The sequence below is a fragment of the Cyprinus carpio genome, chromosome A13 (assembly GCF_018340385.1).
Source record: "Cyprinus carpio isolate SPL01 chromosome A13, ASM1834038v1, whole genome shotgun sequence".
NCBI lineage: Eukaryota > Metazoa > Chordata > Actinopteri > Cypriniformes > Cyprinidae > Cyprinus > Cyprinus carpio.
The window spans coordinates 20,976,283-20,992,739 of NC_056584.1; the positions used below are offsets into that span (position 1 = coordinate 20,976,283).

Genomic DNA, 16,457 nt, shown 5'->3' on the forward strand with positions numbered 1-16,457 from the left:
AAAGCACTGCAGATAAATAATACAATTTACACTGCAGTTCAAAAGTCATTTATGCTCACCAAAGCTGCTTTTACTTTATCAAAAAACAGTATCATTTACTGTTAACAGTGAACAGTAACAATATATTCAAAAATACAATTTAATGGCAAAGTTCAAGTAACATATTTTCTATGTGTGTGTTGTAATATGTCTTATGTTTAATAAAACCTTCATAATTTAATATGTCTTATGTTTATGCAAACCGTGATACTTTTTTCAGGATTCAGCAGAGAATCCTGAAAAAAGTATCACGGTTTGCATAAACATATATATATACACACACAGTATTTCTCTTTTTTCCCCAAATATAAAACATTGAACAGTTGTGTATATTACATTTATTTATTTGCTGGATGCTTAGTGTATTCTGGGTGATTTGTTTAGCGTTGTGTTTCACTGGAATAGAACCCACAACTTTGGTGTTGCAAGCCCTTGCTCTGGTAAAACTATTTCATTTTCATTTGTACTATAAAAGTGCAGAATGTCTGTATGTTGACCCATGAAACTCATTGTCCTCTGCCTCTTATCCACTCTTTGTTTACTCAAGTAATTTTCTAATTTTTCTAATACATTTTCCATAAAATCTAAATATTTACTAAGACTATATGAATAAACTGACTCAGATGCTGAATGAAAATATGAGATTTATTTGAGCTTTTTGCTAGTACAAGGCACTCCTTTAGAAAGTCATGCATGAACATTTGAAAAACTTAAAAGCAAAAACTAAAAATGAATTCATACTAAGTTAAGTAATTATATTAATTACTGTAACAAGTCTTCTCATGATCCTATGACTCTGTGCTGACGTGTTCAGTTCTTGCGCAGGGTGCGAGCGGTTTCCTCCAGAGCTTCACGGGGTTCGCTGGGTGGAGGAATCTTCAGGTCAGTCGGCTCCACTCCCCAGATCTCAGTGGCGTACTCTTTAATGGAGCGGTCACTGGAGAACTTTCCAGATGCCGCAATGTTCTTAATTACCACCCGAGTCCACTCTCTCTGATCCTGTCCAACACAGAGAAATATGGACTATTTTAATTGCACTTGTAAGGTCTCTTTGTATTTTTTTTGGAGCATGACAGCCATGGTCACAGCCATAGTCAACTATTGCTACATAGAAAAGAACCGTGTAATCATTTTTAAGTCTCACATTCAGTAAATCACAAGATTCTTAAAATTCACCATAGAAAAAATAGCGTGGAGCTGGCAATTAACAAACTGAGTCAGTAAATGAGTAATGATGATGTGTCACTGAATGTCATTGAATCAAATGTAAAGTAGTGATGGGAGAAACAATGCTTTTAGAAACTCTGAATCAACTGAATTAATTCTCAAAATGATTCACTGTTACAAACATGCATATGGACAGTTCACCCAAAAATGAAAATCACCCTGAAGCTTCCCTAGGTGTATGTCAATATTTTGAAGCAAAATAAAGTGCATAAATCCATCATAAAAAGTACTCCACACATTCATGAGAATACATTTGTCAATGTGTAATGTGCGTACGACAATTAGCGGAAACTTTATAACCAGAAATAAAGTTTTAAATATGTATATTTTTCTTTCACAAACACGTCGATTCCCTTCAGAAGGCCATTAATAACCCCCCGGAGCCGTGTGGCGTACTTTTTATGATGGCCATTTAAAAACTATCACTGTACAATTTTAGAAATTAATGTTGATTAAATTTTATTAATTTAATTCAATCTGAATCTACATTATTAAACTGACCTGAGATCAGTTAAAACCATCTATTACAAAGCCTCATTCGCTAAAATCCTGTGACCTGGCCCGTTTGATATGTGCTGCAAATCACTGATTTGAAACAAAAGTTCTGCAAAGGTTTTGAAGCTTCACTGTTTCAAAAGTCCCCATCACTAATGAAATGAATGTTGAACATTAAATGAATCTCCGTGTGATAATGTTCACCTTATACAGAGCGCTGACTCTCTCTTGACACTTCACGTAAGACTCGTAGTCTGCGAAAACTTTAAACCTGGAGGACAGTTTTAGAGAGCGTGAGGGAGTTTGCAGTGCAAGAATTTGAGAAAGAAAGCGTGAGTGTTTTACCGATCATGATGGAACAGCATGTTGATGATGTCGCTGAACATCTCAGGCTGTTTCGGTGAGAAATAGCCACTTTTAATCTGATCTACGGCTTGTTTAAGCTCTGGAAGACTCTCATAATATTGTAATGCATCATAGCTGCACACACACACAAAGGAATTGTTAATGTCTTCAAAGATAGCATGAGATTTACTCAGCATTTATTTCCATGCATATAATCTCTTCATCTCATTCCCTACCCTTCTTTATCCATCTCTGCTACATCTTCCACCCTCATGCCAAAGATGAAGAGGTTTTCTTCTCCGGCTTCTTCTGCCATCTCCACGTTGGCACCATCCATAGTGCCAATGGTCAGCGCCCCGTTCAGCATGAACTTCATGTTTCCCGTCCCTGAAGCCTCTGTACCTGCAGTGGAGATCTGCTCTGACAGGTCTGTAGCTGGAATCACTGCACATAAAACACACATAATCATAAATGTATTCATCAATACACTCATCTTATACTTATGTTATCTGTGAGGGTGTATGTTACCTTTCTCTGCCAGTGACACTCTGTAGTTCTCCAGGTAAATGACCTTCAGTTTACGGCCAATCACAGGATCGTTATTCACAACATCAGCGACGGAGGTGATCAACTTAATAATCATCTTTGCCATGTGATATCCAGGAGCAGCCTGCATAAACATATGTAGTAAATCATACACTCTTATTAAAAAATTTTTGAAAAAAATTAATACTTCTGTTCAGCAAGAATGCATTAAATTGATTAAAAGCTGCAATACAGGCATTTATAACATAGAAAAATTCTATTTCAAATACATGTTGTTCTTTTGAACTTTCTATTCATCAAAGAATCCTGAAAAAACTGTATCACATTTTTCACAAAAATATTAAGCAGCAAAATACTGATAATAATGAGAAATGCTTCTTAAGCACCAAACCAGCATATTAGAATGATTTCTTAAGAATCATAAAACACAGCATACCATAACAATAATAAATAAAATTCAAAAATATAATAAAAAAAAAAAACAACAAATTTAAATAAAATTAAATAGAAATTGTGATATTATTTCTCAACATTACTGTTTTTACAGTATTTTGGATCAAAGAAATGCAGCCTTGGTGAGCATAAGAGACTTCTTTCAAAAACGTTAAATCGTTTTACTAACCCTAAACCTTTTGAACATGTACATATTGCAAATCAGCCCATGTGAGTGTGTTCAGAAAAGGCTGTTTGTTTTACCTTTCCACCGATAATCACAGTCCGTGGTACAAAAGGTTTAATGGGGCCCCTTTTGATGCCTGTGTGTGAAACGGGAAAGATTCTTCAGTGTCTTATTTTGTATTGCAGAGAAGATAGTCAGCCAAAGATAAGTCAATAATGACAAAATGTTCATGGTTTAGTTAAAGGAGTGTCTAAAACATTAAATAAAATGACACAGCTTAAATAATGTGTGTGTATGTGTTTGCGTTTCTGAACATACGGTTGTACATGGTGATGACGTGGAGGCAGTTGAGCAGCTGTCGTTTGTATTCATGGATTCTTTTCACATGGACATCAAACATGGATGCAGGATTTATGTCCACATTGTACACCTTCTCTAAATACTGTGCAAACTTCAGCTTGTTATCCTACACACAAATAAACACGGCAAAAAAAGACATTATCTCCTAGATTAATAAGATCTACAAATTTATTGAGAGGAGTGTGTGTTTTCTAACCTGTTTGACTTTGGCTACATCTCGGATGAAAGTGTCGTAGTCAACCAGATCATTCAGCTTCTGCAGATGATTTAGATCTTTCACATAGTCTTCACCGATAGCCTATAAGCACACAAACAAAGCATATGAATTTTTTTTTGGAAAAATTAACAAATCTGTTATAAAAATAGAGAAAAGCACTGTGCGTGTTGGACCTCTGCAATCAGATCAGCGAGTCCTGGGTTGCAGAGAAGCAGCCAGCGTCGTGGTGTGATGCCATTTGTTTTATTCTGAAATTTCTCCGGTTCAAGCTCGCTGAAGTCTCGGAATCTAAAGGATCAATTCAAGTCAGTTAAAAAAAAAAAATTGTAGGATTGTATGTATGTGAGAGAGCAAGAAAAAGAAGCCTACACGTCTCTTTTGATTATGTCGGAGTGAATCTCTGCAACTCCATTGACTTTGTGTGAGCCCACAATGCAAAGATGGGCCATGTTTACTCTCTTTCCCCCTTCCTCCTCGATCAGAGACATCCTGCGGATTCGATCCATATCATCTGGAAACAGAGATGCTATATGCTACAAAGACACACGCACATACACACATATATATACAAAAACATTAATTTGGTTTCTGCTCTAAACGTAAGTGTGCATGTGGGTTTATTTAGCTACACTTTGAAGACAAATTTGTCCACAAAAGTTTACTTAAACTGACAAATCCTCTATTTGGAACATTAGAGCTGTCTTCAACTGGATAATAGCTTATTAATAATTAAGTAAATGCAGTTTTCCTGAGTTTCCTGTTAGTGTACTCACATCCAAGTGTATTTGGTTGATCCTGTATATGATTTGCAGGTGTCGGGGTAAAAGTCTCTCCATCAGTTCGACCGGCCAGCGCTCCAGAGCTTCAGGCAAATTTCAGTAATCATGTTGCTTTGACAAAATCGACATAAGATGACTGTACAAAACAAAAAAAAAAAGGAACATCTCTAGGTTACGTATGTAACCCTAGTTCCTCGAGGGAACGAGACGCTGCGTCGAACGCTTTGGGGAACGCGTCTAGCGTGAGCGACTCTGAATATTGTGTGAAATCAGTCCAATGAAAGAGCGTGACGTCACGGGCGGGGTGAGGTATGCGACCAGGAAGCTATAAAAAGCACATGCCGCGCAGCTGGCATCAGCTTCGAGTACCAGCAAGCGCCGGCAGGGGTGCCTGGGGTATGGCTCCGAGACGCAGCGTCTCGTTCCCTCGAGGAACTAGGGTTACATACGTAACCTAGAGACGTTCCTCTTCAGGAACTCGAGCTGCGTCGAACGATTTGGGGAACGAGTACCAACGCTGCCAGACTACCAAACCCCTGCCTAGTGTGTATCCGCAGAGCACAGCTTAGGACGAGAGGACGGATGCGCCTGGAGTGACCGGCATGTCTAAGCCATAAAATCTTGTGAATGTAGAGGGCGTGGACCACCCCGCAGCATTGCAGATGTCCAGCATGGAAACACCTGCGAAAAAGGCCTTGGAGGCCGCCATACCCTGTGTGGAGTGAGCCTTGGCTCCCAACAGCGGGGGACGACCAGAGGACTCATAGGTGGCGTTGATAGCCTCGACTATCCAACGACTAATAGACTGCTTAGAAGCAGGAGAACCCCTCTTGGGGGGACCATAGCATACAAGCAATTGGTCTGTTTTTCTCCACAGGGCAGCTCTGTGGACGTATGCGTCCAGTGCTCGAACTGGACACATACAATTTAGCTTCTCTTGGTCGGGCTCCCGAAGGGAGGAGGACAGAAAGCCTGCAGCACTACAGGTTGTGGGGTGCCAGAGGGGACCTTAGGAACATATCCCGCTCGAGGGTATATGAACGCTTTGGTCATACCAGGTGCAAAGTCCAGATAAGTAGGGGCCACTGAGAGGGCCTGCAAGTCTCCTACTCTCCTCAGAGAGGTAATGGCCAACAGAAAGGCGGTTTTAAGTGTCAGATGTCTGTCTGAGATATCTTGAATAGGCTCAAATGGAGGTCTGCACAACGCCTCTAGCACCACAACCAAGTCCCACGGGGGAATACGGGGACCGTACTGGAAGTCTCAGCCTCAGCGCACCGCGGAGGAAACGTGTAACTAATGGGTGTCTTCCCAAAGACTGACCATCGAGAAGGGCGTGGTAGTCCGCAATGGCCGCCACGTAGACCTTCAGCGTGGAGTGGGTCAACCCTGCAGAGAGCCTGGCCTGTAGGAACTCCAGAACTGTACCAACTGGGCAGTTTACTGGATCTAGCTGGCGGTCTCTGCACCATGAGGTGAAGGGTTTCCACCTCAGGGCGTACAGTTTCCTCGTTGAGGGAGCTCTGGATTGGAGGAGGGTCTCAACAACCTCGGTTGAGAGACCGGATGCTATGAACTGCGCCCCCTCAGGGGCCACACACACAGCTTCCACAGCTCCGGGCGAGGGTGAATTATCGTGCCCTGCGCCTGTGAGAGTAGGTCTGTCCTGATCGGTATCTCCCAAGGAGAGCCGTCGAGGAGCGAGACCAAATCTGCGAACCATACTCGGCCCGGCCAGAACGGGGCTACTAACAATAGACGGACCCCGTTCCGGCGTACTCTCGCCAGAACTCCCGGAGCAGAGCAATAGGGGGAAATGCGTACAGACGAAGCCTCAGCCAGGTCTGTACCATAGCGTCCAGTCCCAGGGGAGCTGGATGAACTAGAGAGAACCAGAGGGAACATTGCGATGTCTCTTGAGTCGCAAAGAGGTCCAAAAACTCTCCATATCTGCTTCACCACCTCAGGGTGAAGCCTCCAATCCCCGGGCCTCGGCCCCTGTCTCAACAGTATGTCTGCTCCAACATTCAACCTCCCAGGAAAATATACTGCTCTGAGCTAGAGGAGTTTATCCTGGGACCACAGAAGGGTCTGGTGTGCCAGCTTGTACAAGGGGCACAAACGCAGACCTCCCTGCTGGTTGATATAAGAGACCACCGCTGTGTTGTCGGTGCGCACCAACACATGGTGACCTCTCAGGTCTGGGAGGAATATTTTAATGCTTGATGCACAGCTAGCATCTCTAGACAACTGATATGCCATGTAGAATGGCGACCGCTCCACAGACCGCGGGCAGGGTGGCCACTCATGACCGCACCCCAACCAGTGAGGGATGCATCCGTCGCTAGTGTAACACGGCGACCAGGAGCTCCCAGCACCGGGCCCTGATTCAAGGACCAAGGTTTCTTCCACATGTCTAAGGCACGGAGGCAGCGCCGCGTGACCTTGATAGTTCGAAGTGGATTGCCCCTCGGGGAAAATCCCTTGGTCTTGAGCCACCACTGTAGGGGTCTCATGTACAGCAGGCCAAGAGGTAAAACGTTGGACGCAGCTGCCATCAGACCCAACAATCTCTGAAATTGTTTGACAGTGAGTGACTGGCCTTCTTTGACTCTCTCGACTGAGATGAGGATTGACTCGATACGAGCAGGGGACAATCGTGCCTGCATCGTGGTCGAATCCCATACTACGCCTAGATAGGTGGTTCTCTGAACTGGAGAAAGTACACTCTTCTTGGCGTTCAGTCTCAAACCCCAGCTCCCCCATGTGGGCAAGAACGACATCTCGATGTCGAACCGCCATCTGCTCTGATTGAGCTAAAATCAACCAATCGTTGATATAATTTAGTATGCGGATGCCCCGCAGTCGCAGTGGAGCCATTTGAGCAGCATCCACGCACTTCGTAAACGTGCTGGGTGAGAGTTCAAGGCTGGACGGAAGTACTCAATATTGGTACACTACGCCCCCAAAAGCGAACCTCAGAAACTTCCTGTGTTGTGGAAGGATGAAGACATGGAAGTATGCGTCTTTGAGATCTGTCATAACAAACCAGTCCTCAGACCTGATTTGTGGTACAACATGCTTTAGAATAAGCAGTTTGAACTTCAGCCTCATAACTGAGCGATTTAACTGACGTAGATCTATGATTGGATGCAACCCCCTCATCCTTCCTTGGAACTTGTGAAATACCGGCTGTAAAACCCCGGATTCCCTGTCTTGAGGAGAGACCACCTCAATGGCCTCCTTCTCTAATAGGGTATTCACTTTTTGTTCCGTAACCAGAGCCTGCTCGGGTCCGACCAACGTCGGAATAACCCTGTTGAATTTCGGCGGTAAGAGCCAAACTAAAAGCAATAGCCTTATTGTCATATGCAGGACCCATTTGAGATACATCTGGCAGTCATTCAACTGCTGCTAAATGATCCATTAAGGGAATCAGTCTCTCGAGACGGACCTCTGGTGTAACTGAGGCAGCTAAATCGGCGCCTGAAGTAGAACACCATTCCCAGCAGCTGATCTAACTACTTTAGAGACCCCCGAAGGGGTTGCGAGCCTCTCAGCACCGCTACGCTCGCGGGCGGAAGAAACTGAGAGCAGCGCTCGCTGGAAACCGCTGCGCCCTGGAGCTCTGGCAGGGTTGGCAGATCGACTTCCCGAGGGCACTGAGGAGAGACGGGCACCGTGTAATGCGTGTAAACACCACTCTAACCCAGTAGGGGTCGCCCTCTGCAGTCGTGACCGATGTGTCAGGACTTCTTAGCCGAGGACCTCCCAGCCTAAAGCACGGCCCTCAGATCCGGCTTAGGATGGGAAACCCTGGCCCAGAGCGTTGCTTCAGCCACCGGTCCCGACACGGGGGAGCGCGGGCGGCAACACTCTGATTCTGTGCCTCCCTACATGAGGAGACGGTACACAGAGAGGGCTGCTCCCGCCCAGCAGCCCCTCCAGTATATATAACTCTCAAAGTGAGATAAATGTCATTATATTCCTCAGAATTTAATGCAGTCACACAATCAGACAAGTATACACGGTCTGGATTGTGATACAATTCATATCGAAAGTGATATATAATCAGACTTCTCAAAGTCAGGTAAACACTGAATTTAATTCCTCAGAATTAAATGCAGCTAAACAACCAGACAAGTATACATGGTCTGGCGTGGTAAGATTCAGATCAAGAATCAAAAAATTATATATCTAACTTCTCTCAGTCAGATAAATGCCTCATTTAATTCCTCAATATTAAATGGAGCCAAACAATCAGACAAGTAAACACGGTCTGGCTTGTGATACAATTCATATCTAACTTCTCAAAGTCAGATAAATACTGAATTTAATTCCTCATAATTAAATGCAGCTAACCAATCAGACTAGTAAACACGGTCTGGTTTGGTAAAATTCACATCAAAACTGAAAGTGATGTCATATACGCGTTGCCTCGGCAGCGCGCGAGCCGCTTAGTCACACAAACAATATTAATCTCCTCGGAGATAAATAGCTGCAGCTGCGAGTTCACGGTCAGAGGGGGAAGGAACCGCAGCGCGGGCTTCCGAGCCTCGAGAACGAACTCTAAATCTAGGGAACACGGGTGAGATAGGAAAAGCCGTCTCCAGCCCGTCCCCAGATATGCGAGAAGCACAGTCAGCCCCCTTATTTTTCCCGCGAGCTGACTGCGCGAGCTGCGCTCCTCATTAATGCTGCTCGTTATAAAGTTTAGGCATAATGTGCTTGTGAAACTGATGTCTGTGCAACTGAGGTTTATGCAGCTGATGTTTGTGTAACTGCGAACTCATCGACGCCCTCCGTGTCAATCTCCTCGGAGAAAGAAAGGCGGTGCGTCGCGGCCGTTACTCGGGTGGAAGGACCGCAGCGCGGGCTTCCGAACCAAGAGATCAGGCAGATCTGGCGGGTGAGGTAGGAGATAGGGCAGCGCCCGTCTCCATTCCCTCCAGCAGATCTATCTGCGAACCCAGCGAATGCAGGCGCCGCTCCGCCTCGGCGAAAGCGGGACCAACACCGCGAGGAACACTGGCGAAGACCCCCTCTCGAGGAAAGCCCTCCGGGATCGAAGTGTCCGCACTGGCCGTACACAGTGCAGGCAGACGGCTCCCTCAAGAGCCGAATCAGCGTGCTTCGATCCCAGGCAGATCGCGCACAGACTGTGTGTATCCCCACTCGTGATGTAGCGAGGGGGCAGGGAGGAACACACAATCTGAAACGCTGATCTGAATTCGCCTTTCAGATGTCTCATCTTAGCTTTGCACTTTGACTATTGCTTACTCTTTGAGGAGCTAATAGTGACAAACAACAATAAATAAGACTGACAAGACAGAATGACATGCACACACAGAGCGCTTGCTGAAGACGCGAAGCTGATGCCAGCTGCGCGGCATGTGCTTTTATAGCTTCCTGGTCGCATACGTCACCCCGCCCGTGACGTCACGCTCTTTCATTGGACTGATTTCACACGATATTCAGAGTCGCTCACGCTAGACGCGTTCCCCAAGATAACACAACAAAAAAAAAAAAAAAAATCTAAAACTCATTTTCAGTAATCATGTTGCTTTGACAAAATCGACATAAGATGACTGTACAAAACAAAAAAAAAGTCTATCCTAACCAGTTTTGTTGTTGTTAACTACAACTAAATCTATTAAAAATGTTTTTTGATAATTAAAATTACACTGAAATAAAATAATATTTATTACATAGAAGACTTACACATTAAAAAATTCTTAATTATAAGATTAGAAAATAGAAATGTTGTCCTAGCAACTAACTGAAATAAGATGAAGAACTAAATGTAATAAAACTAAAACTTGTAAATAGAAATAAAAAACTAATAAAAATGACAAAAGCATATAACAAGATTACTTGTTAATTAATTAACTAAAACTTAATTAATATTAAAACATACTTAAAAGTATAAACATAAAATTAAAACTGAACATTTAAAAATAAAAGCTAATTCAAGCTAATATTAATTACAAACTCCTCTTAGAGACCTTTAGCCTGTTCTGATTTAATCTTGAAGTACTTCGATTGCATAAGTATGATTTCATAAAAGCATTTTAAAATATGCTTAAGCTTTCAGGCCTGGCTATGTCAACATTTCATTTATACATTTTATATTAATTTTTGTTTTCTAATTTCCTCCTTCAACATTACTGAATACTGAATCTTAAAATCAATAGTAAAAATACTAAACATTTAAAACGTATGATATGAATGTTGTATCATTATTATTCTATTGTGTCAGTAAAAGCGTGTGTCACAGGATTATTAAAATTTGAGAATCATGAATTATTCATAAATCTTACTGTGTCCCAGTCTAGTTTCTCAATGTCCACAAATATCCTCATCAGCTCAGGGATGGCCATAGCAGGATGAGTATCATTCAACTGGATGGCAACCTGACACACACACACACACACACACACACACACACACACACACACACACACACACATGCATGCAGAATCACACAAGTACATTACTTAAAAGTTCATTACATAATGCAAAGCACTAATGTAGTGACTAGCATGGGTGGTAAGTGCCTGCAGAATTACAGTGTGGAATGCTTGTTTCAGGTCGAGTGAGATGTTTAGTGTAAAGTGTATAGCAAAAACAGACCTTATCAGGGAAGCTGTCAAATGACAACGGTCCAGAGCAGTTCTTCTTTGAAGTCTTAAAGCGCCGAATCACATCTTGTAAAGTCGCTGCCACCACAAAATATTCCTGCTTCAACCGCAGCTCCTTTCCTTCAAAGAACTACAACACCCACAAATTCCAGTGTCAGTGTCAAACTACAAAATTGCATAATGGAGAGTGTGTTTGGGCTACACTGGATAATTGAAACCTAATTTTCTGCACACAATAACTAATGCAGATTAATACAGTTTAAATGCAGAAAAGCCATTAAAACTTCAATGTGCCTGAGCACACAGAGAAAAAGGGTGAAAAAACTTACATTGTCATTTGGATAGAGTACGCGGGAAATGTTTTCTGCTAAGTTGCGGTCCAAAACTGCCTGAATGTAATCACCAACATTAACTGTGAAAAGAAAACAAAACATCCGTCATTGAATTAATCCATATAAATTCCGGTGGCACTGATTTCAGGTGTCTGAAGAAATTGCGCAGGTCAGGGTTACTAAAAATATATATTACAAAAAAAAAAATAAATTATATATATTTTATTTTATATTTAATATTTAATAGAAATTTTAATTTAATTTAATAGTAATTTCCACTTCAAATAGTTAAATACTGGTTAAATTGACTGGTTAATATTTGATAGTAATTTAAATTAGTTCAATTTAATATTTAACATTAATTAGATTCCATTTTGAATTGATAAATGCTGCTTAAAACTGAAAACAGACATGAATCGTTCACAATAAGACCAGGAAATGGGGTGGGGTACATTTTAATTTTGAAGCTGACTTTAGTTAAAAATGGCTTTTATTGTGTTTGTCTTATATATAATCACATAAATGTCTGCAGTTAATATGGATTGGTAATCTGTTCTGTTGTGTGAATGACTCACAGTCTCGCAGGTTGAAGTCGTTGGGTGCGCGTGCAGACCACAAGCGCATAGTGTTCACCGTGTTGTTCATGTATCCAGGGATTGGCGTGTCGTACGGCATGGCCAGGACCACCTATACCACAAACATGCATTACAAACCTGGCCAGGGTACCGTTATCTTGTTAGTGTGTATTTATTCATGTAACTGTGTTGATACCTGTGTATTGACCCATTTCGGCTCCTTCCCATCCTCTTCCTCCACACGGCCATAGAAATGCACGGGCAGCATGAACTCAGGACGGGCTTTCTCCCAGGGGTTCCCGTACCTCAACCAATCATCCGCCTCTTCAAACTAATAGACAGTGATATAGCTATGATGAAAGAGAACATCTGCACTGGAGGGAATAGTACTCAAATCTAGGGCAGGTTAAGGTTCAAATGTGTCCATTTTTTAAAATGAGCATTTTCACTGCACAAACACACCATTATCACTGTCCTTCTGCAAATAAATCGAGCTGCTGTTTCTTATCAGCCTACTACTGCTGGCACAAGATCCCTATTGGTCCAGTATTATCAGCTCTGTGACAAGCTCACATGCACCAGGCCAGTGACCACAAATGCAGTGAACTCCTGGCCCATATACACTGATTTTTATGTAGACAGTGTCCTACAAGTATTTCAAATAGCAGAGTACCCAAAATGTTGTGGAAATGGAATATATATATAGATTAAAAATATATTAAAAAGTACAACCACAGAAAATATATATATTTAAATAGGAAAACTTTTGACACTTTATTTGTATTCCGAAATATATTTAAAAATATATAATTTTACCTAAAAATATATTTTTGCTATATGGGTCAGAACTACTATAGCTAATTGTATTAGGACATCAGAAGTTTGCATATTGGAACTTCATGCATAAATTAAGGAAATCTGTGTAAATTAATTCACCTGCCAGCCATCTTTGATTTTCTGGTTGAAGATTCCATACTCATATCGAATCCCATATCCATAAGCAGCCAGACCCAGAGTCGCCATGGAGTCAAGAAAACAAGCTGTGGATTGTGCACACACACAGTTAATATTGCTAACTTATATTATGGTATATTATTTGTATAGAGTGTGTGTGTGTGTGTGTGTGTGTGTGTGTGTGTGTGTGTGAGAGAGAGAGAGAGAGAAAGAGAGACCTGCTAATCTTCCCAGCCCTCCGTTGCCTAATCCGGCATCTTCTTCCATCTCTTCCAGATCCTCCATATCCAACCCCAGCTAAAAGGAAAAAGAGAGATTTACAGAAAGCCAGACACACAGATGGATGGACAAGTGTTTAGTCCTCTCTCACCTGGTAGATAGCCTCATCACAGGCGTTCTGCAGACCTAGATTAATCATGGTGTTCTGGAGCGCCCTGCCCATGTAGAACTCCAGTGACAGGTAATATACGCGCTGAAGCACACAGAAATATATAGAACACACAAAATAAATAAATAAATAAGCATTCTTGCATTATGCATTGGGTGCAAATTATGCCAAAATATTTTTCATATGATAGTGATTTTAAATAATCTGTGCATAATTGTAAAAAAATCATTTACAAAAGAAGTTTAAAATTTTTATGAATTTATGACAGGAAACAACAATAAATACATTAAAATATTTTTTTATTATTATTTTTTATTTTATTATTTGAGTCCATAAAAACTTGCATGTTATGTATTACGTTTCAAAAATTAAAAAACAATAATCTTACACTTTACACGTTGAAACATAATGGTTGAAACAGTGCATGCACACTAAAAGCCTGTCAAACAGAGCCTGATAATTGGACTAAGTTATCTTTCGAGTCAGACTGCACGAATACTCTCAAAAACACCCAAGGTTTACATATAAACACAGTTGGTTATGTCTAAAGTGAAAGAAAACAGTTGAGGAAAACGGATGCGTGCCTGTATATTAGATGTGTGTCTTAAAGCAACAGCAGACTAATAATACTTAACATGCTGCCGCTTGTCATTAAACAATAGTTCACCCCAAAATTAAAATTCTGTCATTATTTACTCTCATGCTGTCCCATACCCGTATTAATTTTTCTTTTGTGCTGAACACAAAAAAATATATATTTTGAAGAATGTGGGTGACCAAACAGTTGCTTGTCCCCATTGCCTTTGATAGTAACTGATTGGTTCAAAATAACTTTTATGTTCAACAGAAGAAATTAATTCAGGATTAAAACGACTTGAAAATGAGTTAATGACAACAGAATTTTCATTTTTGGGTGAACTATTCCTTTAATGTTAATTAAACAACAAAAAACAAAGAGAAATATCACTCACTGCCCTTGACTGAAAAACTTTTATACAGTTGCTTTAATATGAATCTATAATTTATACAGTGAAGTGTTTATAGTGTTTTATTTTTATATTTTATTTTATATTCACTCTAAAAAATCCCGGTTTTTTTCAACCCAATTTTGGATCAAATATCGACTAACCCAGCTGTTGGGTTAAATTTTGAAATTAAAATTTTAACCCAAAAGTTGGGTTCGACCATATTTGACCCAAATTTGGGTTGAAACAACCCAGCATTTTATTGTTTTCAATTTCTTGACTGCTACTGCTAAAATCACCTACTGTAGGCCTACCTGAAAAATAAAACACTGTTTGTCTTATTTGTATATCATGTGTATTTGTAATGTGTATCTTATGTTATTATTTTTGCCCACTTTAGCCTAAACGTCTGCTATTCTTTTTTATTTTATATTTTTATCTTGTAAGGTTTTGTTTTTAAAATATGGAAATTGGGCTGTACTGCTCAGACAACTTGCAAAATAGTAAAACCATGAAAAAGAATCATCATAAAATCGTGAATCGTTATTTTCTGATATATTTTTACCATATCGCCAACCCCTACATCAGACTTAATTTACCAGACTGACAGCTTCACTACAACAGTGAGTTTAAATGAAAATATTTGTCTTATTAATGTAAATCCAATTTTTCCAAATTACATTTCGATAATTAATTTTAGCTGTGGCTAAAAGTTTCAAACAAAAGTTATCACCAGAACTTTATTTAAGACTTTTTGTTTGTTTGTTTTTTCTGCACTCACCTTCGGGTCGGCCTCATAGTAGAACTGCTGTGTTCGGATCCAGCGGCCCACCAGGTGATCACGCACCGTGTGCGCGAGCGCGAAATAATAATCCCGCGGCGTCGCGACGTTTCTGTCTTTGACCAGCGTGAAGTGCAGGTGCCGGTTGAAGCCCTGCTTCAGCTCTGCCACATTCTCCACACCGACGATCCCTCTGATGCTGATCTGCTTGCGCTTCTCCTGGTCCGTTAGAGGAGTCGCCATCCTGAAGATCACCGGTTACACCGAGCGCCTGTCGTCACAAGCCCCATATTTTTATAGGAGGCACAGAGGGAGGAGCAGAAAGTGTCTCTCTGTCTGTCTGTCTGTCTGTCTCTCTCTCATTTGACTTATTGAACCTTTTTTTTTTTTGATCAATGTCTTGACGTTAAAAATTCTTTCCAAAATACATAATAATGCAGCTCACACAGTCACTTGAATGCACATTTTCTATGATGAACATGTTTACAGTTTTTTAATTACTTTAATTTTAATTAATTTAATTTTAATTAGTTTAGATTTTTTTTACGGCTTCAAAGAGAAAAGACTACTTCAGAGCTACCTTTAGACGTTGTGGATGGCGACACGTTTGTTTAATAATCCATTTGACATAGCTCACAAATTGAATGAATTTTTAAAATCTGTTTTGCCATGATTCTCAAACATTTTAGAAAAAAATAGTATATATACTGATTATTTTTCACATAGATTCAGTCTATTCTTTACAAACATCAATATGTATTCAGAAAAAAAGACTTTGCTTCACCTGATTGACAAGGTTACCCTTGCATTTGAAAATCAAGAATTTACTTATAGCATTTTTTTTTAGACCTGTCAAAAACTTGATACAGTTTTTAATTGATAAATAAACTGATAAAAAAATTATACAATTTTAATATTTAATGGTTGATATTATAGCAAAGCAAGATTACTCTGTGGGGTTCCTCAGGGGTCCATACTTAGACAATTACTATTTCTTATTTATATAAATGACTTGTCGAATGTTTCAAATATTCTTAGTCCAGTAATGTTTGCTGACAACACAACCTTAGTTCTCTCTCACTTAAATTTCAATTAATTGATTAAGAATGCAAATGATGGTCTAATTGCTATCGCTAATTAGTTTCATTTAAAACTAATTATCTTTAAATATAAAATCTAATTTTATTATTTTTA

The 16,457-nt window shown here is 40.4% G+C and overlaps 1 protein-coding gene across 1 annotated transcript; it reads right to left on the reverse strand.

The window, feature by feature from the left end:
* Positions 1 to 666: 666 nt before the first annotated feature.
* On the reverse strand, positions 667 to 15,553 carry LOC109074484 (glycogen phosphorylase, liver form-like). Its single transcript, XM_042769606.1, has 20 exons — positions 15,264 to 15,553; positions 13,500 to 13,601; positions 13,348 to 13,426; positions 13,112 to 13,215; positions 12,372 to 12,506; positions 12,176 to 12,287; positions 11,598 to 11,680; positions 11,261 to 11,398; positions 10,948 to 11,040; positions 4,622 to 4,723; positions 4,218 to 4,381; positions 4,022 to 4,136; positions 3,828 to 3,929; positions 3,590 to 3,737; positions 3,349 to 3,407; positions 2,635 to 2,776; positions 2,343 to 2,550; positions 2,107 to 2,241; positions 1,966 to 2,032; positions 667 to 1,038 (listed from the first exon to the last, which is right to left on the reverse strand). The coding sequence occupies exons 1-20, from the start codon at positions 15,504 to 15,506 to the stop codon at positions 850 to 852; spliced, it is 2,520 nt and encodes an 839-aa protein (XP_042625540.1). The 5' UTR covers positions 15,507 to 15,553; the 3' UTR covers positions 667 to 849.
* Positions 15,554 to 16,457: the final 904 nt, after the last annotated feature.